This window comes from Orbicella franksi, chromosome 7 (assembly GCF_964199315.1).
Source record: "Orbicella franksi chromosome 7, jaOrbFran1.1, whole genome shotgun sequence".
Lineage (NCBI taxonomy): Eukaryota > Metazoa > Cnidaria > Anthozoa > Scleractinia > Merulinidae > Orbicella > Orbicella franksi.
The window spans coordinates 7,747,598-7,771,068 of record NC_138151.1 but is presented as its reverse complement, the minus strand read 5'-3'; the positions used below and the strand labels follow the sequence as shown (position 1 = coordinate 7,771,068).

Sequence of the window (23,471 nt, the reverse complement as noted above, 5' to 3'; positions counted from 1 at the left end):
GAACAAATATCTATTTTGGTCTATTTCCCTAAGGCAAATTGGCCTACCAGATGATGCAGCCTGCATGAATTTTGCAAATGGTGCAAGTCACTTTAAATAGTGTGGACAAATATGATGCATTTTTACCTTTAGGAGATCTTGAAGTATTGAACTCCTCAGGTCTAGCGCGCGCCCTGCTGCCCATTTCATTGCTTATTTCAACGCGAGAGACCAGTGAACTTAGTTGCTGTGCAGGATCTTCTTCCATGGCTTCTTTCTCAAGTTCAGTAGAGCTTGCTGACTGCGGTGTTTGTGATGATGGTCCTTGTCGCGGTTGATATTCAAACTTCTGTCCTTTCTTGCTTTGATCAAAGTAATGTAGCAGGGCTTCTTCGTGAATCAGTCTGTGACTTTTGTTCCACGAAAAGACGAAGCTTTTTCTTCCATCCATGAACTCCTCGCTGAACTGTGAATACGCAATTTTTCTCTTGGCCCAGCGCGAGATGACAAACTGTTCTTCCTCGGTTTCGTTCTTGTAGTTGTCATCTCCTCCAATAACAACGATCACATTCTCTCCTTAATTAAATAAAAGATAAAATATTTAAAATCCCATTTCAGCAGAGAAAACATGAATAAAGCAACTTTTCCCTATAAATTAAACTACTCCAAAGCTCTTAATAACCAAGCACCTGACTATATAAAGGACTTTTCACACATAAAGACTACCACAACTAATCGCCTGCTCTTCCAAGACCATAACCTCCTCGCTGTTCCCAGAACCAAGCAAATGTACAAGACATTTGGTGATCACGCCTTTGCACTCTCTGTACCTTTTCTCTGGAACAAACTTCCTCGTGAAATAAGACAAAGTCCAACCCTGACTGTTTTTAAATCAAAGTTAAAAACTTACTTTTTTTTCTCAATTAGCGCATAGCATGCCATAGTCTTATAATATATTTTTTGAATTGTATTATCTTTATATACATTTTTCCTATATTTTTACTGTAATCTTAATCTTGATCAATAACGATTTCTTAAAGCATAAACAAGCGAATATTAACGTTAAAAGCCGACGTTTCGGCGTCATCGTGACACCATTCTCAAGGCAAATCTTACATTGTAAAGCGCTTTAGAATATTTTATAATTTTAGCGCTATATAAATCTAATTTTATTATCATTCACTCTTGAATAAAAAAGACCGTCCTTAAATTCACTCTATTGTTCTGCGTGTCATTTTAAGCTCCGACAGCAAGTGAAATTTCCATTTTCAGCACACATTCTTTCTAGACCGCGGCCTAAAAAGCTCAGAAGAGAAAAAAATCTAACATAAAATATTGAATTATGGTCCCTTAGTCTGTAAACCCCAGCCGCTACCCCCGTTCCCCCAAAAAAGAAAATTTCACACATTATTTTACAGTAAAATTTGTTAGGCGTCGACGGTGAGCAATTGAAATATTTATGCAAGTTTTGAATTCAGTAAAACAGTCATTGCATTCTTGGAAATGTGGCAGATGTTTGCTGCCAGATCAGTTGTGTATATCTGTTTTTGTACGACTAAACCACGTCAAAATAGCCCGAAACAAGACACTTATTGCATCAAAAGAACGAATATGTTGTTCTTGTCAGAAAATCAGATCAATCTGAGTTTATTATTAAAAAAATACGCAGTAAATCACTTCCTGTACGCCGAAGCACGATGAACAGTTCATATTTTGTTTGTAGTCACCCTTGTAAACAGTATAATATTATTAAAGCGTAAGACCTTTAATAGCCTCAAATATAGTTTTCTTACAATTTTGCCTCCATTAATTTTAAAGCTACAATGCTATGTAAACCCTGGTACCTAGACCATCAAGTTTTAGTAGTATTATCGTTCTAATGTCTAACATTACCTGTCGCTCGCAGTAAAGCTCTGTAAACCTTGGCGTACCCATGTTCCAAGTTATCATTGTTGATGAGTAGAACAGATTCGTGTGCATGCACAACAAACATTGCAAAATCCATCTTCATTGCAGGAATGGTTTTCGTACTCAACTCAGACATTTCAGATAGAGTAAAGCTGTGCGGTTCTACTGAGAATTCGAAGCCAAGTCTTGCTTTTGTTGCTTCCAACAAATCCTCGACGATGCTTAGCTGGTAAACATTATCGCAGTTAAAAAGATGAAACTTACGCGGCTGTGCCATCGTTTCGTTTAGTCAAAATACAATGTTTTTATATCCTTCTTGGGAACCTTGTTTTGCTTGACCAGTCGAAGCAGTTTCTTTCACGAATTTCAAAACGGAAGTCTTTTTTTTCCCGGAAAAAAAGCTTCGTAAACAAGCTTAAACACTGCGCATTGTCTGCAATAATTCCGAGAAAGCCGATCAACCATGAAACATCACTCAACCATCGTAGCTGGATCCCAGGCTCTCTCTCCTTTGCCTCCCTCTTTACCGACAACGGAGGCAAAGGAGAGATAACCTGAAATCAATCAACGAAATCTAGCCCGTGTAAGCAGACGGCTACCGATCGGGAACGCTGTGAAAACGTCACGGGTAGTTTGTTCGTATTAAGTGTTTCATTTTCACTTGACATCGCGGCAGCCATTTATCGGTGTCCCAAAACAATGAAATGGCGGCCATGTTAGTGTTCTAAACCAATCCTGTGAGGGTTGAACTCTCATATATTATCTACTTTCTTTTTTTCCACTAAATTTGCAGGGCTGCTGGCCACCTGAGTGAAAACATTCTACAGGAGTCCAAAGAGTGCACGTGACTTAGCAGAGGAATGCAGGGAAAGAGAAAAGAGAGTTGTCTGTTTGACGAACTACAAACCTTGGTCAGCATGCTACGCCAAGAAATGGTAAAGAAAAACAACAACTTCCATAATTAGGAGGGACAGATAGCTGATAATAGACCAATCGAACAAGTTCGAGAGATGAATAACTTATTTCTTTTGCTTTGTTTTTCTAAGCCTCGGAGGCATGGTAGAAGTTTTAATACATCGAAATTGGCCTGTTAGGCAGAAGTTTAGCTGATAACCGAGAAGTACTATGATTTTTAACTGATAACCTGTTCTCTCTCGAAGTGCCGTACGTTCTTTCGCATGGGCATAGCTGAAAATTATGAAATGACTGTTAGCTGACTGCACGATTTTCCTGTAAGTGGTACTCTCAAATTGGCCGCTCAGTTTGCTTGTTTTATAGACTATAACAGACCTTTCCTGCATTGCACTTCAGTGCGTTCGAACAATAGTACCATAGCGACCGACCTTTTTATACATTTGCTGTATTTTTGTCCACCCTAACCTGGACTCAGCGCTATTGTTTGTTGGAATGCGGGAAAGGTCTATTACAGGATGTGTTATCCGACTACTGAGGTGTATATTTTCCGGGTTTCAAATAGTTTTAATTTTTCATGGTTTTCACTCGATCACTACATGATCGTTGAGCTATGCAAGTCTGTTTCAGCGATAGTTGTCGCGTGGTTTCCATACGATGACATTTTTTCATAGTTGGTAACCAGCGTTAATGTAGTACGCTCTTTAATATTCCTATCCAATTAGCACTATTTACAATGAGTGTCGCTACGTTGCAATAAATTCATACTTATCACGATAAGAAACAGTCAAGAAAATCTACATCTTTCTCATGCGGTTAATATATGTTCTATGTATTCCAATGTATGAAGAGCTAAAGAATAAAGAACCAGAACAATTAAGCTGCTCCGATAGCAATTACATATCTGTGGGAATTATGATCCTCCGCGAATTTGAGAGACATAAAGCTTTCAATTTGAGAATAAACATACGTGGCTATGCTGTGAGCAAAATCCGCGTCACAGGATCTTGTGACCTTGTAGCTGGTTAGCTATTTCCAGACCCTCCTGAGATTTCCAAAACCGGGAATAATCTAAACATAACTTGAGATCTAAGGATTACCTTAGTAATAGGGCCTACATCGGGGATTAACATTCTTACCCTAAATTATCCCTTGCTAGTACTTGTTTCTGGCTGTCATTTCTTTCAAAGGGAAAAATCTCCCCTCGTGTTCAGTCATTACACAATAAAGCTCCAGGATTTAGCTGATCTGATCTCAAAGTAACAATCAAACTGAAACTAGCCATAGGAAAAGCCTGCTAAATCAGAAAGATATTCAAAAAGTGCAAAGTTACTGCAGTCAGCGAAGGTACTATTTGTAACCTTAGAGAATGAGGTCATATTTAGCAATTACAAGACCCAGACAGAATATTTCAGTGAAATAAACGTTTTTCGTTTTGTGGTGTTTAACTAAGGGATTCACTTCCGACAAAAATTAAAACAGAGCACGCACTTGAACTATTCAAGACATTTTTGTGCTTGTTCTTTCTTTGTTAATGTAATTGTGTAAAATTTCTACTTATGTTTAGTTATATCAGTATTTTCAGAATAATTGCACTGCCATTAGCACTGCTTCCTTGAAAACCAATTATCTGCAAAAAACTGAAGGAAATCCGTGTTGAAATAAACTTTTCTGTCTGTCTCTCATTTTGAAAAATTCTCTTGCACTTCTAACGTTGCAGTGATTTACTTTTTGAATTCACGTTTGTTGACAAAAGAGCGAATTCGATCAATTTCGCTAAGCACTTTCACTGTGCATCGTAAGTTTCCTTTCTCGTCGGAAACGATGTAGAGTTCCCCACAAGGTCTCGCACAATATTCTTCTTTCAAACTCTCAACGATATGCTGAGGTATTTCCCAGTTTCCAAACCTAAAGTGTACATCGCTTTCATCGAAAGATACCAGCCATTACGGATACGGGTTCGTTGCCAGCGATCTGTATTCCTTCGTACCTTGACCTCGAGATGTCAATCAACTTTGGATCAATTGACGCTTGAAGTGTGCCATCAGTGCCTTGCACGATTGTTACTCCCGTCACGGGCGTGTCGTGATACTGTTGAAACAGAATTTGATTAATGTGATCCGGGACCGTAAATGTGGGGTCCCATAGTTGAAGATCTTCTAAATGATAAGATATTATTCCATTACGAAGTAAACTCCTCAGTAACACAGGCTCCCCAGTAATATTTATAGCAGGAGGATCTCTTGACTTCATTGTTGTGGTGGCTTGCGTAGCTGGTTGCTTCTTAGTTTTTGTGTTGAACCCATGTCCTGGTTCCCAGTCTGAAGGGTTTCTTTGAAGGGGATTAATTTGCGATTGACCTGAAAGGATAGAAAACGATTCAGCTGCTGAACTTGAGGCATCACGGATCATTTTTTTTTTTTTTGAGAAACTCTAGAAAGTTGGTTAGGATGGTGGTGATGTCGAAATCAGAAACTGAACCTTTGCTAAATGGTAAATGGTTGGTGAATGGGCCAGTTTCGATATATTTAAAGTTATAACCTCGTCCCGTGGTTTGGGGAAATACAACAAACAAATCATTGAAGGTCACTTCAAATAGTGTCTGTGGACAAATATGATGCATTTTTACCTTTACCTTTAGGAGATCTTAACGTATTGAACTCCTCAGGTCTGGCGTCTGCCCTGTTGCCCATTTTATTGCTTATTTCAACGCGAGAGACCATTGAACTTAGTTGCTGTGCAGGACCTTCTTCCACGTCTTCTATCTCGAGTTCAGTAGAGCTCGCTGACTGCGGTGTTTGTAATGATGGTCCTTGTGGCGGTTGGTATTCAAACTTCTGTCCTTTCTTGTTTGGATCAAAGTAATGCAGCAGTGCAACTAATCGCACAACTAATCGCCTGCGCTCCCACGGGACCATAACCTCGTCGCTGTTCCCAGAACCAAACACAGGACATTTGGTGATCACGCCTTTGCACACTCTGGACCTTTTCTCTGGAACAAACTTCCTCGTGAAATAAGTCTAAGTCCAACCCTGACTGTTTTTAAATCAAAGTTAAAAACCTACTTTTTTATAATTAGCGCATAGCATGCCATAGTCTTATATTATGTTTTTTAAATTGTATTATTTTTATATACATTTTTCCTATATTTTTACTGTAATCTTAATCTTACAATGTATAATTTTAGCGCTATATAAATCTAATCTCTTTATTATTCACCAGGGAATAAAAAAGACCGTCCTTAAATTTGCTCTATTGTACTGCTCCGGCAGCAAGTGAAATTTCAATTTTCAGCACACATTTTATCTAGACCGCGGTCAAAAAGCTCACAAGAGAGAAAATCTAACATAACACATTGAATTAAGGTTCCTACGTCTGTAACCCCCAGCCCCTACCCCCGTCCCCAAAAAAGACAAATTCACACAGTATTTTACTGTAAAATTTGTTAGGCGTCGACGGTGAACAATTAAATATTTATGCAAGTTTGGATTGAAAATAGTCATTGCATTCTTGGAAATGTGGCAAATGTTTGCTGCTAGATCAGTTGTTTATACTGCTAAACCAAGTCAAAATGGCCAGAAACAAGACACTTCATGTATCAAAAGCATGAATATGTTGCTCTTGTCAGAAAATCGGATCAATCTGGGTTTCCTATGTTTAAAAGATATACGCAATAAAACACTTCCTGTACGTCGGAGCACGTTGATCACTTCATATTTTGTTTGTAGTCAACCTCGTGAACAGTATGATATTTTTAAAGCGTAAGACCTTTAAATATAAGTTTCTTACAATTTTTATTCCATTGATTTCATAGCTACAATGTCATGCAAACCCTGGTACCTAGACCATCGAGTTTTAGTAGTATTATCTTTCTAATGTCTAACATTACCTGTCGCTTGCAGTAAAGCTCTGTAAACCCTGGCGTATCCATGTTCCAAGTTATCATTGTTGATGAGTAGAACAGATTCGTGCGCATGGACAGCAAACATTGCAAAATCCATCTTCAATGCAGGAATCGTTTTCGTACTCAACTCAGACATTTCAGATAAAGTGAAGCTATGTTTCTCTACTGAGAATTCGAAGCCAAGTCTCGCTTTTGTTGCCATCAACAGATCCTCGACGATGCTTAGCTGGTAAACATTATCGCAGTTAAAAAGATGAAACTTACGCGGCTGTGCCATCGTTTCGTTTAGTCAAAGTACAATGTTTTTATATCTTTGTTGGCAGGTCTGTTTGAAGCAGTTTCTTTCACGAATTTCAAAACGGAAGTCTTTTCTTCCCAGAAAAAGCTTCGTAATCATCTGCGCATTGTGTGCAATAATTCCGAGAAAGCCAATCAACCATGAAACATCACGCAACCATCGTGGCTGGATCCCAGGCTCTCTCTTCTTTGAAGACGAACAATAGACCTGCAAGGCTGATACTACGTGAAAAACGTTTCGAGACAACAACATGACAAGAACCGATAAAGTAGGATCGCAACAGTGGACAGCTGTTTCGTCCTTCTTGGGGCTCGTCAGCACTGTGTAGCGAAGATATGTAACGCCAGCCCAACAGCCAACGCACATAAATTGCAAAATGACCCGTTCACTATATCAAGTTCCGTACTTTGAACTCACTTGCGCCCCGAAACACGCGTTGCTACATCACGTGTTTCGGGGCGCAAGGAGACAAAGTGTCAAGATTGGTGTCTCGAAAAGCAAAAGAATAAATGTGGCTGGACAAGGCCAGCCTACACATTTAAACATTCAACCGCATGGCCAGTACCATGCTTAAAAAAAGCAGCGTATCGGATCTAAAAAGATCTACGGTCCGAAAATACGAATGAGAAACCAGAAACTGCAAGGGACCGCATACGATAAACGCTGCCAACGTAGGATCTACAAGAGATCTGATCAGCCAAAAAAATGTATGCTTTTCGAGACACCAATCTTGACACTTTGTCTCCTTGCTCCCCGAAACACGTGATGTGGCAACGCGTGTTTCGGGGCGCAAGTGAGTCCAAAGTACGGAACTCGATATAGTGAACGGGTCATTTTGCAATTTATGTGCGTTGGCTGTTGGGCTGGCGTTACATAACTTCGCTACACAGTGCTGACGAACCCCAAGAAGGGTGAAACAGCTGTCCATTGTTGCGATCCTACTTTATCGGTTCTTGTCATGTTGTTGTCTCGAAACGTTTTTCACGTAGTATCAGCCTTGCAGTCTATTGTTTGTCTTCATATATTTTTTTGGCTGATCAGACCTCTTGTAGATCCTACGTTGGCAGCGTTTATCGTATGCGGTCCCTTGCAGTTTCTGGTTTCTCTCTCTTCTTTGCCTCCCTCTTCAATGACAAGGAAGGCAAAGAGGAGATAACCGGAATTCTAGCCTGTAAGCAGGCGGTTCCCGATCCGGGCACGCTATGAAAGCGTCAAGGGTAGTTCGTATTAAGTGTTTCATGTTCACATGACATCGCGGCAGCCATATATCGGTGTCCCAAAACAATGAAACGGCGGCCATCTTAGTGTTCCAAACCAAACCTGTGAGGGTTAAACGCTCATATATTATCTACTTTCTTTTTATCTAATAAATTTGCAGGGCTGCTTGCCGCGTGAGTCCAAAGAGTGCACGCTAAGACCCCAGTTATATGGTCTCGGGTACCCGAGACAACCCTCCCCCTGAGGCAAATTTATCGAGCGTTTACATGTGAAAACGTTGTCTCTGTAGTCCGAGTCAAAGTTGACCCCGCATGATTATTCATAACCCTTATTGAATAACCAAATGTGTAAATATCCCTCTTACTTCGAGTTTTCCTTGATCATTCGATCAAAGTGAGTCTTTGGGAGTTAATTTTCACTTCTTTGATGCGAATTTCTGCTTTAAATCCTAAATCTAGACATTTCGTGACACTCGCCACACCGAGAATTGTCTCGGTTAGGCGAGCCAAAGTGTTTATATGAAGAAAAGTTGTCCCGCTTGCCAGGGTTACCCTACATGCCGAGGCGAGACAACCTCGCCCACCCGAGTTGTATCGCCCCCCGAGACGGGTTCGCGATCCTCTTGTAATTATAAACGGTTGGTTGAATTTAAAAGAAAATAAGTGAAAAGTTACCCCGGCTAGGGTAACTTTGGGGGGGGGGGGGGGGAGGGTTGTCTCGGGTTACCGAGACCATAAATATAAATGACACCTAAGCAGAGGAACGCAGGGAAAGAGAAAAGAGAGTTGTCTGTTTGACGAACTACAAACCTTGGTCAGCATGCTACGCCGAAAAATGGTAAAGAAAAACAGCAACTTCCATAATTAGGAGGGCCAGATAGCTGACAATAGACCAATCGAACAAGCTCGAGGGATGAATAAGTTATTTCTTTTGCTTTGTTCCTCTGAATCTCGGAGCCATGGTGGAATTTTTAATATATCCAAATTGGCCTGCAGCTGTTAGGCAGAAGTTTAGCTGATAACCGAGAAGTGCTATGATTGTTAACTGATAAGCTGTTCTCTCTCGAAGTGGCGTATGTTCTCTCGCATGGCATAGCTGAAAATTATCACATGACTGTTAGCTGACTGCACGATTTTCCTTTAAGTGGTACCCTCAAATTGGCCGCTTTCTGTTTCTTTTGTAGACTATAATTACAGGGTACGTTATACAACTACTAGTTACACCTTTTCCAGGTTTCAAATAGTTTTAATTTCTATTTTTAACTTTTTTATAGTTTTCACACGATCGCTACTAGATCGTTGAGCTACCTATCCAAGTCTATCCCAGCGACAGTTGTCGCGTGGTTTCCATACGATCGCATCGATGGCTGCACTTTTTTTACATGGACGCCAGGGTTAATGTATTACGATCTTCAATATTTCTATCTTATTAGTACTATATTACAATGAATTTCGCTACGTTGCAATAAATTCACTGATTAATCTCGACAAGGAGTGTCAAGAAATTCTACATCTTATTCCTGCGGTTCATAATGTTCTACATATTCCCTTGCATGAAGAGCTAAAGAATATAGCATCACAACAAGCTGCTCCAGTATAGTAATTATTCGTGGATATTATGATCCTCCGCGAAAGTTTCTGTAGCCCTCTCCCGGCACAACCTGCCTACGGAATCGTGAAGCTTTCAATTTGACAATAAACATACGGGACTATGCTTTGAGAAAAATCCGCGTCACAGGATCTTGTGATCTTGTGGTTGGTTGGCTATTTCCAGACCCTCCTGAGATTTCCAAAACCGGGAGTAATCTAAAAATAACTTGATATCTAAAGATTACCTTAGGAATAAGGTCTATATTGGGGTTTAACTTCTTTCTGGCTGCCATTTCTCCGTCAAAGGGGAAAATCTCTCTCCCGTGTTGAGTCATTACACAATAAAGCTCCAGTGCTAAGCCTGGCGTAAAGTTTCGAAAGTAACTGAACAGCCCCCAGAAAATAACGATAAAACTAAACGGTAACAATCTACCGAATATCGCGACCTCAAATAACATAGGCACGCAAGGCATGCAAGAGTTATTTTTTTTGTGAACTAAAAGTTTCGGAAAAAGGAGCATTCATGGAACTGTTTACAGTAATGACTTGGTTAATTTGGCAAGTTTTTTCGGTTGCGATGTGCAGCAAGAAAGAAACTGGGAATTTATGATGTAGATACGATGCTACATCGGTAATGGTGAGATAATTAGATAGTAAGCCATAAAATGTTTGACTGAACAAACTACAGTAATCTGACCCGTCTCCAGATTAATGTAGATACCATCTTATTTTCTAACAGGCAATTTGATTCGTTCTTTGATACAACCCACACTGTGATTGGTGTGACACGTGCACATGCATAACTCCCTCACTCACCGATCACTTAGCCCTTCCAACCCCTAAGAGGAATTTTGCTCAAAAATACTTAAGTTGAGAGAACTTTTCGCATTTTATACGAGTCGTAATTTTACCCTTTTTACACAACACAACGCAACAACACTATTTCACCGAAAATAGCAAGAAAGAGAAAAAAACCTCTCTGACACGTTGAAAGTCTGATTTAATTAAATTGCAATTTAACTTGGTGCCACGCAGTCTTCAAAGAACATTTGAAAAGTTTTCATACTTTTTGCCTTTGAAAATATCGGACTGAAAAGAATGTCATAAAATGCCCATCAAATAAAAATATTAAACTGCTACTGCAGAGACGTAAAAACCGTCCAGAAATGAAAGCTTCTTTTTTGTTTAATATTCTGGGAACAATAGCTGATAACTTATCAGCTTTAATTGAATTTACTCCCATGTAAAAACCAAAAGTGTTTTAAAAGTTACCATTTGTAACTAAAGATAGCAAACATCTCGTGGAAACAAGTGGTGACGATTCCTCAGCTCTAACTGAATTTACTCCCTTGTGAAAAACAAGAGTGACAAATTACCCTTTGTAACTAAAAAATAAAAATATCTCGTTATATTTGCATGCAACAAGAAGAAAACAATCGTTACCTGCACTTACTATAGTAAACGTTATAGCTGTTTCAAATCCAAATAGTCTCGTCTCCTCTAAAACATGTCCTAAGAACTAGAAGCGACGATTCGTGACCTCTAATTAATTAACCGCACGGCCATGGGCCGAGCGCGGTTCATGTTCTACCCGGGTTTATTTTTTGTTGTGTCGGTGACCAGACGCAGACCTCCGCTCGGGCAAATTTCGAATCACGCTACTTATGACTTTTGTTCGCCAAAAGCTGTTTAAACGTTACTGTATTGAAAAATTTATGAATATCCTACTCTTTATTTAGTAAAGAATATATAGCCTTTTTAGTGCAGAGTGCACTATTGGGATGGTTATGGGAGCTGCCTGCCGCTAAGGAATTAAGTCGCTATGGCGCTATGGCGCTATGGCACTATGGCCCTATGGCGCTAAGGTGTAAACTTTAATGTTTGTTTAATTAATTAATTTCAATTAATTAATTAGTCTAGAGGCAAGGAAGTAGTGGGGGTAGGGTGGGAAAGGTACATGTGTACTCTACGTAAAACACATTTCCTCGCCGTCACTTAGCTTTGAACATCGCAAAGCTATATATTTGTTTCAGGTAACCCCTTGCTCTCCTTGTGGTGCCATTCTCCTTAGAACAAAACTAATTTGCCCTAAACGCATGCGTAGATTAGTTAGCGTTCGTGGCTTCTATATTAGGTGAAGGATACATTGCATACAGAATGACGCACAAATGTTGAGTGGTTTTCCTTATGGTAGAGCTCAACATGTAAGACGCATGCGTTCGAGCATCATTAGTGTTAAACACTATCTTTCCACGCGGTATTTTATATATCATGTCATGTGACCAAGGACGGCAGTTATTTTTCAGGTAGCGCCAATTGTCCCTTTTTATTGCAAAAGTGAAACGTTACTGTGGCTGCGTAGCTTTAAGAATTACACACAGGTCTGTTCAACAAATATCATCTGCTGTTTTCAATCTATAATAGTGTGCTTGTCAGGGTTCAAATGTATTGCTTCTCCTTATCGGCTTGTTTATTTCATGCCTTAATTGTGTCTGTAAGAGAGACCAAAAAGTTCCCAAGTTAGTGGCTTTAATCCTCCGCAAATTGTAAATTTGTAACAAAAGAAACCAGGAAAATGCTCAAATATTGCTGCAGACACCGTGGCACCTAATGAAAGCGCAAATTAATTCAATCAGCCTTTGAGGAAATCATTCATATCGGCCAGGTAGCGCTGTTTATCTTAAATACTTTTCGTTGAAATGCTTCTCAGCCATCAATATCGTTGTGTGTTAATTTTGAATTGTTTTATTGTTAACAACAAAGGTGGCAACAGAAAAAGAAAATGGTATTTCGTGACTATCTGATAATTAAATTAGTTCTTGTTCATCGGTAAAAATTTGCATTTTTAGTGAAACATCCTTTCTGTTCCGTTTCTTCATCACTACATCAGATATTTAACTTTCTTTCGTTTATCTCCGAAAAACAAGGACATCTTCCGTATGTTTTGGAGAAAACAAGGGTTTCATATTACATGCCTTTGTGAGGAAAACAAAAGTATCAAGTTACAAAGTTGGTGTGAAGAGCTAAATTGTCACGTTTGCTGCTTCAGCGTATTATTGAATTTAAAATGAACGAAAATCAACGTAAAACACCAGTAGTAATTGATTTGTGCGTAATTTTTGGACCTTGAATGAAAATACAACCTTGAAACATACACACTGCAAAGGGGAAAAGCCGTAGCAGACTACCAAGGTAGACACAAACCGGAAGTGAACCGAGCAGGGGTGAGTACTTATGGGACTACTGTACCAGAGCTATCAATTGCGCTCTGCACTATCTGAGATTGTCTCACTAGTTGTGTTATTGAAGTGCTTCATTTGAAGCGAGTATTGAATACATAAAAAGCAACTACATCATTCATGGAATGTGTCGACGTTGAAACTTTCTCTTGGGCAGCGTGTTGATTAAAATCGTGCTTGATTTAAACTTTTATTTCGCCAGAAGCGATAAACATTGATCTAACTTTAATTTTCCGAGTAATTTTCCTATTTTTAGACAAGAAAAGTGAATTGTCGTGCTTTTTTATTGAAGCAAGTTCAGAGATCGGAAGAAAAATTAAATATTTGCAAGCCAAGCAAAGAACGTGTCAGAACGTGCAAGGATTACGCGTAAGGAAATAACCACCGTACAAAACATAGCCGTGGATAACGTAATTCTTGAATTATGTGACTCGTGTGACTTCTTTGCTAGCCCTTTACTCAAGGAAAAAACAATTACATTTAATCGTGACTTATAACAAAGAAAGCTGTTGTTAATAGTGTTCGTATCTTCATGCCCATACATATCCCGAAGAAAGTTCCAGATTACTACGATAATCAGTTGAGTAAGGCGGGACGAAAGTTTGGTCACCAAGTTTTAACGTAAAAATCGCGTTGTTGTTACGAGCAACTGGCTCCGTATCCGTTGGCAACTTGTCGGCCTTTGACGTCAATAGGCAGCAAAGCACGCGAAATTGTAGGCGACGTGACAGGCAACCAACGGCTGTTGATATTGTTACCAACGGAAACGAGGTAGGTTGCCCGTGACAACACCATAATTTTGAGGCCAAAACTTCGTAACCAAACTTCCCTCGTGCCTTACTCAACTGATAATCGTAGTAAGACTATTACGTCATCGGAGATTTCACAACGGCTACGACTGATGGTGATCAAGTGATGTAGCATCTACAGTAATCAATATGAATCGTCAAAGACTGCTTTGGAATGTGCACTGTATTTCGACTGTAGTGCTAAGAAAAAAGTTAGATTCTAAAAGCGCGGTTATAAGATCTCAAAGATCTTCTTGTTGAATTTACTCCTTGTAAAAAACAAAAGTATCAAGTTACCTTTGTAACTAAAAATAAAAATATTCTCTCGTGCCATTTGCATACTACTAACTCAAATACTGTTTCAAAACTCAAGGCTCATCTCGTTCATAACTAGCCACCATTACACTGAACATTATGCACTCTAAAACAACCCAATGTATGTATGTCACTGTCACACTCCGCTCCAAACCGGACTAAAAATCACAAACCGGCAACATACACGTCAGTCTTTATTTTTCAATTACCAAAGTCCTTGTGTTTAATACAATGAAACGCTCAAGACTTCATGAACAAAAATAATTTCCTTCATTGTTCTTCAGCTACAATTCGTGTTGGGTATTAATGTGAATAAGCGAAAACCCTGATAATATTGAAGAGAAAAGATCTAGTTTCATTAAAACGTATCTTGTCATCCCAGTAGTAAACAAGAACCATTGTAATTGTAAAATCGTCACAGGATAATATATTTTTGTTCTGTTGACCAAATTAATCGTAGTCTCTTCGCTTTTCACATTGAAACTTATCGATGGATGCTGAAATTAACAACACACCCGGAACACTCTGCCGCATTATTTAGGTTTCAATACAACACGCAAACGATTTAAACCTGGTCACATTCCCAGTAGTAGAGCGGCTAACACTCAATTCAAAAACTTATCTAATTGGAAAAGCTCACCCTTCATCGCATGCTCGTAGTTATATGCCAAACACTATGTTTCTTTGACTGACTATCCAGTTGCAAATGATTATCACACCCGTCCACAATATCCTCACCCTAGCCCACAGAAAATGCCGAAGTAAGCCCAATATATGAATACTTCCTCCTCTTTTATACAAGAATAAATATGGCCGTTCTGAACTGTATCGGAATCAAATCTTCTCACATACCATTTACCTTTACAACAAGAAATCAGATTGGCTGTTTATAGTAGATCCAATCTGATTAGTGTGACATACATACATCTCTCCCTCCCTCCCTCACTCTCTCACTCACTCACTCACCCTCTCTCCCTCCCTGCCTGCCTGCCTGCCTGCCTGCCTGCCTGCCTGCCTGCCTGCCTGCCTGCCTGCCTGCCTGCCTCCCTCCCTCCCTCCTTCCCTCCTCTCATATACGGCACACATGCAATTTTGCTTATCCGAAGCTAACTACCTACCGAACATACGATAGGAAAGTTATTTTCAAAAAATCCTTTACCGCTACCAGCGAACTTAAACTCGGAAGACTCAAGGCAGAATATTTGAAATACACGTTTTTTTGTACTATGGTGCTTGACTGCGCTTAACTAGGAATTCGCTTCCAACAAAGATTTAATAAAACAGATCAAAGCCACAACTTGAACAATTCTTGCAAGTAGTCTAACAATGCATTGATTCAAGTGCCCGTTTGTTGAAAAAAGTACGTGCTCGACTGACTAGTCCAACGTTTACTACAAGTCGTAAGTTTTCTCTATCGTCAGAAATGATGTAGAGTTCACCAGAAGGTGTCAAAAGATATTCTTTTTTCAAACTTTCAACGATGTACTCAGGTATTTGCCAATTTCCATACCTAAAGTAAACATCACTTTCCTGGAGAGATACCAGTCCGTTACGGATACGAGTTTTTAACAGGAGAGTTTCGTTGTCAGCGATCTGTATTCCTTCGTATCTTGACCTCGAGACTTCAATCAACTTTGGATCAACGGAGCATCGAAGTTTGCCATCAAAGCCTTGCACGATTGTGGCTCCCGTCACGGCCGTGTCATGATACTGTTGAAACAGATTTTGATTAATGTGACCCGGGACCGTAGGTTAGCGCGGTTCAGGTTAGCGCGGTCCCAAAGCCGACTGTCTCCCTTTAACTAAGGGATTGGCTTCCGAAGAAGATTAAAGCAGATCCGAGCAAGCGCTTGAACAGTTCTTGGTATTGTTACGATGCATTGATTCATATTTTAAAGTCCCATTTTGTTCAACATACGGCATACTCGACTGACTCTATCAACTTTTACTACGCATCGTAAGTTTTCTCTATCGTCACACATGATGTAGAGTTCCCCAGACGGTGTCGCCGAATATCCGTCTTTCAAACCCTTAATGACGTTCTGAGGTATTTGCCAAGTTCCATGCCTAAAGTGTACATCACTTTCTTGAAAAGAAACCTGTCCGTAGAGGATACGAGTTTTTAACATAAGAGTTTCGTTGTCAGCGATCTTTATTCCTTTGCACCTTGACCTCGAAGCTTCAATCAACTTTGGATCAACGGAGCATCGAAGTTTGCCATCAAAGCCTTGCATGATTGTGACTCCAGTCACGGCCGTGTCATGATACTGTTGAAACAGATTTTGATTAATGTGACCCGGGACCGTAAATGCGGGGTCCCATAGTTGAAGATCTTCTGGCTGATAAGATATTCTTCCATTAAAAAGTAAACTTCTCAGCAAGACAGGCTCGTCATTATCATTTATAGCAGGAGGATGCTTTGACTTCATTGTTTTTGTGGCTTTCGCATGGTATAGCCGAGTTGTCGTTGGGGCTCGTTGCGTTGGGAGCTGCATATTTGGTACAGTGCACCCACGTCCTTGTTCCCAGTCTGGAGGATTTCTTTGAAGAGGATCACTTTGTGTTTGCCCTGAGGAGGTGGAAAACGATTCCGCTGCTGAGCCCCTGGCATCACTGTTCTTCTCTTGGGAAGTTCTTGAAGGATTCGTCTGTGGATTTGGTTGAGGTGTTCGTGATGTCGACATCAGAAGCTGGACCAAAACATCGGAATCGACAGACAGCCTTCCATTTTTCAACCAAGCAATATGGCCCTTTCCCCTTCGAATTATTGTGTCTTCAATTGTTCGAATGACGATCTCTTTGTCCTTTGGTGGTAAAGAGCAGTTATCGCAGACCAAAATGATGACTTTTTCAACTATAAAGACAAATGGATTATTTGCTGTTGTCATTTATAAAAATCTTTATGGACTTCTGCAACTTTATTTCAGAACTATAGTAAAGTTGGTATAGGTAGTCGCATCAAAGCGAGTGCAAGTTAAGGATCAGGGGTTAAGGACCAGGATTTTTCAAAGGGGAAAGGGGGTCACACTATGTCAAAGTGAGGGTACTCACCAGACTTTCATGTCGTTTTTGCCACCTGTTGGAGGTTGTTTGCTTAAAAAACTTGAAGGCTTACAAAAAGAGGGGCCACAGGCACCCCAGGACCCTCCTTCCCACCCCCGTAGCTACGCCCCTGAGGATCTTCACTACAAGTGATATTTAAAAATTACCCTAAAATTGCGAGAGCCGTTTCAATACGCGTAAAGAGAAAGCTAACAGTTATTTTACGAACTGGACTTACTGAGCACACTACCCATGAACAAAATAATGGAACTGGACAAGTTGTAAGACTCTCATGCATTTCGGGGAATAATCTCTGATCTCATTTACCAACTGTATTTGCCACTGTTTCCAGAAGTCCTTGGTATTCTTCTTTTCGTGGAGGTAGGTTTAAGTAAGCATCTTTGATTGTTTCGCCATCCACCACTAGTACACAGGCCTTGAGATGGACTTCTGTCAAATATCGCTTGATTTCATGGAGCGGAAGGTTTTCAAATGGAGGACATGCCGAGAGATTCAGTTTGGGAGCAATGTCTTGAAAAACTTGCAACACGGCCCGTATGGAATCCTCTGACACATTACAGCAAAGAATTCCCAAGTCTAAAGAACGAAAGAAATGGCTGCAGTTTTTAGTTACACTGTTCAAAATAATATCCTCTGAGAGATATATGTATAGATATATTTATGCTTAAACATGTAGTTTTCGTCAGGAGACTGCATAACAGATAAATTACAATCATCATTCTTTTTAGCTCATTTTCACTCTCAGTTAACATCAGTAGTAGTTAAGGGCCCATTAACCGATTTTTCGAGCCGTTGCTAGGGAAAATTTATTCTCATATAATCTCGTCATTTTTAGTTATTTCAGAGTTATTTCATGTGTTTTAACTTTTTCATGACCAGCAACACTAGTGATGACGTCATCAGGCCACGCCCATGGTCATGTGACTAATACTGAAAAAACGCAAAGGCTCCCAGGCAAATTACTTTATCGGAATTTTTTTCATTAATTTAATATTTTAATTTAAATCCTCATTACGCTATGCATAGATTTTGTTTCATTTCTAAAAGGTCAGATTTTGAGAGAATTTCAAAATATTAAAAAGTTCGTCATTTTCTGAAAAAAGCATGATTTTGAAAAAGGAATACATAGCTATATTTCCAACGTTGGCTTTAATCGAAATCCGTCAAAAAAGGCTGGATTTAAGGAAAAACGCGTCTCCTTTAGCATTTAAAGAAACCGGAAGTGCGCCCGATATATATTGGAAGTTACCCTATCAGCGCGTGCGCAATTTACACTACCAGCACACTTCGGTAAGATCAAACAAAGCCACACGGAGTTGGTTTTTCTCTTTCTATTGCTCTTGCTTTTCTGTCTTTCTCTTATTTTGTCTTTGCTTGTGCTTTTTTTTTACTTTAAATGTGAGCGAATTTGGAAGTTATTGAGTTATCTTTATTTTCTGCGCTCACGCTGACCTAAGTAACCGGAAGTGAAATTTCACCTCCTTAGCAACGCGCGCGAACGCGCGCATAAATCAGTTAATGGGCCCTTAAATTGTAAATTTGATGCAATACAACACAATACGATACCATGCATGAACCTGGAGGCAAAGGAACCGGCCATTGTTTATTACTTGGGTGGGTGGTGCAGGGACTCACTCGATCTTGGGATAAGTGAAAGGCGAGGGCACTCGGTAAAGGAAAGCGGGATGAGTTGAAGATACTGTAGATATATTCCTTGGGGAGGATGCTCCTGGATCGATAGTTTTCATCATTCCCTCGCTGTTCAAAGGGCGGTTACTTAAAGTGATACTGTATTAAGACTATCCGCTGAGAAAACTAACGAGTTCATTTGCATCGTCGTAGCAGGCGTAATGGACTTTATGTAAACTCCTCAAGTAGTTTAAGGCCTGGGTCAAAGACTTTTAGTAGTAAAAATTTATTATTAGTTATATTTCCGAAGACATAAATGACAATGAAACCAAATTTAGCACAACGTCCTGAGCATTTTAAAGTACAATTGGTACTTCGGACAGGTTCCGTAACATGTCACGTGACGTTTAGCGGAAAATAGCCATTATTTGGGGAATTGGTGGCGGATTTTACTATTATCATCCAACCCAACAAAAACGCGTTTTAGATGCAGGTCACTTATTGCCACCCTCTCACGTGAAATGATCGTCCCTCTTTTCTCAGAAAAATTTTATAGGGCGAAAGGTCATTTTTTCAACAATTGTCATCTTTTCAAAAATTGAGTCAAGAGTCATCAAGCACGTCTCTTTTTTAGAACACGAGAAAAATGTAGAAAACAGGAGCCACAGGCGAGTATTTTCAATGAGAGTATAATATTACATCGTTGTCCGAGACGCAGTTTGGCCTAATGTTTAGCACGCTGCATTGCCGATCGAGCAGTCTGGGATAGAGCTCTGGAAAGGGTCAGTGCGTTATGTTCTTTGGTAAAAAAAAATGGTTGTTTGCGGCCCGAGTGTATGTGAAGATCAATAGACTAAATAGGCATGCGTGAATTTTTCAGAACACGAAAGTTGACGGTAAATAAACTAGTGCATAAATATCTTTATCCAACTTTCTTTTGAGATAACAGTTATAAATAATAAACATCTTTCTAACCTTCAGTCTTCGAACGCAAGGCTCTTTGTACGGGGTGAACAAGTGCTTTATTAACCCTGTATTTGTCGTTACCGAGGTTGCTTAGAGAGGGGCCATCTTTTCTTTGTTCAACACTTCTGAAATCGCTGGATATGCTGCCTTCTCTTCGTTGTTCAGTACTGCTAAGACGACTGAATAGGTTGTCGTCTCTCCTATGATCACTACTGCTGGCATGACTGAATTTGTTATCGTCTTCTCTTGGTTTAGCGTCCGTGGAACGATCGGAAAAGCTGTACTCACTGGTTTGGTCGGCACTGTACGAGCGACTGGAAGCGAAGTCCTGTCGTCTTTGTTCAGCACTGGAGGAGTTGCTGCTTCCAAAACCTTCTCGTCTTCTTTGTTCAACCATGGACTGATATTTCCGCAAAAGGGTTCTCTCGCTCGTTGTCTGTGCCGATTTAACGATTTCCGGTTGCTTTGGTTTCGGCTGAATTTCAAACTTCTCTCCTTTCTTGCTTGGATTAAAATAATGCAGTAATGCTTCTTCGTGAATTGCTCTGTGTTTCTTGTTCCAAGAAAAGATGAAACTTTTACTTCCATCTAAATATTCGTCACTAAATTGTGAGTTCATCTTCCTCCTTGCCCATCGTGAAATGACGACTCGTTCTTCTTCGTCTTCACTCTCGTAGTTGTCATCCCCTCCAATAATGATAATGACTTTCCGTCCTACGGAGGAAAAAAAAGTCAAAATTTCCAGTACTCTTCCCTCGTTCCCTAGATGTTCCAAGATAGTACAGTACTTGTGTTTACACCAAAATATAACGCAATGTTCCTTTTATCTCCAACTGAATTTGTTTCGAAGTGAGATCGAGACTTTGTTCTTGTTTGGCCACTGGAGGTTGCGTTAGTTTTATACCCACACACAGCCCCGCCAATGAGGGACTTGATATGAAGCTGTTTTGAGAAAGGCTGTCCTAATAAGTGTAAAAGCGTATAAAATAATAACGAAAGGTACTCATGCGTAGTTTATAGTTTGTCTTTGTTTGATCGCAGTTCACGGTGTTCCAGGGCGAAGGAAAGCGAATTTTTTCGTCTATCGTACTGGAGCATTGCACAAAGACTTACCGCCCAAAACACGTTAATTTCGGCATTGTTGCGTACAAGTTGAGAATGTAACCTAGTTTGTGCTACAACCTTTCTTGAAAAAATGTTCAGTTGTGCAAAATTCGATCCAGCTTTTGCCGTAACAATTGTAAAAAGAGTCTACCAATTAGCGAGAGACGTGTATATTACAAACGTTGCATGAAACAGCTAATTTGTGTCTCAGCGAAATGGCAAAAATATACTTACCTATTGTGTCATTGCCTCTGGTTGAAACACTTTTCAATAACATTATTTAACAAGAGATTTATGGTAATTATTGCCTCCCCTTCAATCTATCCCGTGTCCTTTTAGGGCAAAAACAAATGTGTCGGTGGAGTTTTACTTTTGGCCGATGTCGATAACAACATGGTCAAAAGTATGCGGAATTTGATTACAGTCGAACCTCTGCACCACGGCAACTTTGGGGACAGAGGAAAGTGAAAGTGGGCTTTACAGAGAGCTGGCAATTTGGGGGAGGTAGGGATATAATATAACACTTGTTTGATTTCGGGGTATAACTTTTATTGTTTTTAAAAAATGCTTATTGTAGGATATAAATACGTAACGGAATCAAAATATATCAATAAAACTAAAACCAAAACAAAAAAAGCAAAGACCAGCGACGCTTGGAACAGATCAAGTCTGGTAATCTTTTACAATAAAAAGTGGGTTATGGTATGCATCATTTGTCAAAAAAAAAAATTAAAAGTTTGCATACGAGCCAAGTTGCCCACCGGGCTGGAGCTTATCCCGGTTTCTGTAGCATGAAGCCGTTAGGAGTATTTCTACTCGGCCCTGGATGGGATGCTAGTCCATCGCAGGGTTACCTCCAGCATTAAGTTCGCCGGTATCCATTTATACACATGGGTGGAGAGAGGCACTGTAAGAGTGAAGTGTCTTTCTTACCCAAGAATACAACACAATGTCCCCGGCCAGGGCTCGAACCCGTACCGCTCGATCCGGAGACGAGCGCACTAACCATGAAGCCACCGCGCCTCCCAGTCGTTGGTTAACTGGCCTCGTCAGTTGTTGGTTAACTGGCCGTTGTCGAGAAATTATTTTGGCAGTTGGGACCCGCTTTAGTGGCCGTAACCGTCAGTGAGAAGAGGTGCCGTTGTAGAGAGGGTTAAAATAAAAGCGAATGTATGGATTGTCCGTCGGGACAAAAAAGTGGTCGTTGTAGACAGCTGGTAGTCAGTGGAGGTTCCACGGCACATGAAACGCTATTTACCTTGAACTGAAGTATTGCGAAATATATTTAAAAGTTTGAGTTAAAACTGGTAAACTAAGGAAATCTACCCAGTAAGAGTGCTTACGCCTCAATGCTCACCCGTTGCTTCCAGTAGAGCTCTGTAGATCTTTGCGTAACCGATTCCAGCGTTGTCTTCGTTGATCGACAGCCGAGAGTCGTGTGCATGGACTACAAAAAATGCCATGTCCATTTGTAGTTTGGGAATGATATTGGTGGTCATGTCAGACATCTGAGAGGGCGAAAAATAGTGTTTCTCCCCGGAGCCGAAGCCGAGTTTTCCTTTCATTGCTGCTAACAGATCTTCGACGACGTCTAAATTGTAGGTCCGGTCACAGTTGAAGAGATGTAACTTTCTACTTTGTTTAGCAGTAAAGAAAATGCTCTCTGTTCTTAGTTCTGTAATGGGCTGATCCTCCTGCAAGGAGTTTCTCCGTCTTGGTGGCTGTACTGATTTGTCCTCCACTCGATTTCTTTCAGGTTCGGACACACTGCCTAGCAGTGGCATTTTGTCTTCAGCTATACGGAACAAAACGATTTTCTTTTAAGTGGTACATTTCAAAGGTAGCGATCCTGTCCCATCACAGCCCAAATCGATATCCTATTAAATCTGAAACCCTCCTCCCGCCTCCTGGGAGGTCGAGATTTTTCATGGGAGAATTTTCGTAAGAGCGTAGTTCTGAATTTTAATCTTCGAGGTCTTTTTGCGAATTCAATGACCAGATATTTTTTCAGGCTAAGAAGGTGACCCGTTTATATACACAATGAGGGCCAAAGGGTTATCAGTTTAACTAATCTTAAAAGTCACCTTTCGCACTGAGCGGCCGACCGACTGACCGGCTGACTGAGTGACTGAATCTAACAAACTGGAAATGGTCGACACTAAACCGATTACCACTATGTCAGGATCGGCGAACAAATAACTTATAAACACTCCTCTAACCTTTCAGCTTAGTTCTATCAATGCTAGAAGGAGGCGATTCTTTAGGCCTGGCCCCTTGCCTTGACCTTGGCCCCTCGCTGTTTGAAGTTTGAAGTTTCTCTAAAAAAGCATGTAAAAGAATTTTAGTCAGCACATCTAATTAACCCCTCCACTGTCGACTGTAACACAAGTGTGCCTGAAAGGGAAAGCTGACACTTAATTCAATGGTCTATTCTTCTAGATCTAGCCCATTCGAATAGCCCCCTCACAGAGAAAATTCTCAGGTCAACAGCTTCTTGTCATAAGATTTTTTCATAACGTTTTCAATTCGGAATTGAAAATATACCAGTTCTGTCTGGGA

General features: G+C 40.2%; 3 protein-coding genes across 3 annotated transcripts in view; all 3 read right to left on the bottom strand.

Annotated features, from left to right (window-relative positions):
• Positions 1–43: 43 nt before the first annotated feature.
• LOC145493554 (uncharacterized) lies at positions 44–2,401 on the bottom strand. Its single transcript, XM_081473053.1, has 2 exons — positions 1,873–2,401; positions 44–555 (listed from the first exon to the last, which is right to left on the bottom strand). Exons 1-2 carry the CDS (start codon positions 2,162–2,164, stop codon positions 44–46), a joined length of 804 nt encoding a protein of 267 aa, XP_081329179.1. The 5' UTR covers positions 2,165–2,401.
• Positions 2,402–4,725: 2,324 nt separating this feature from the next.
• LOC145492607 (uncharacterized) lies at positions 4,726–6,980 on the bottom strand. The gene is made up of 3 exons (XM_081472039.1): positions 6,689–6,980; positions 5,429–5,791; positions 4,726–5,159 (listed from the first exon to the last, which is right to left on the bottom strand). The coding sequence occupies exons 1-3, from the start codon at positions 6,978–6,980 to the stop codon at positions 4,726–4,728; spliced, it is 1,089 nt and encodes a 362-aa protein (XP_081328165.1).
• An 8,820-nt stretch (positions 6,981–15,800) lies between these two features.
• Positions 15,801–23,471, bottom strand: part of LOC145493298 (uncharacterized) — an 86,789-nt gene continuing 79,118 nt past the window's right edge. The window contains exons 6-10 of the mRNA XM_081472731.1: positions 23,132–23,230; positions 22,270–22,707; positions 19,818–20,522; positions 17,520–17,789; positions 15,801–17,004 (exon numbers count right to left, since the gene is read on the bottom strand). Of these exons, the coding sequence (XP_081328857.1) occupies positions 16,043–17,004; positions 17,520–17,789; positions 19,818–20,522; positions 22,270–22,707; positions 23,132–23,230 (2,474 nt within the window). The 3' untranslated portion in view covers positions 15,801–16,042. The remainder of the gene's footprint in view (positions 17,005–17,519; positions 17,790–19,817; positions 20,523–22,269; positions 22,708–23,131; positions 23,231–23,471) is intronic.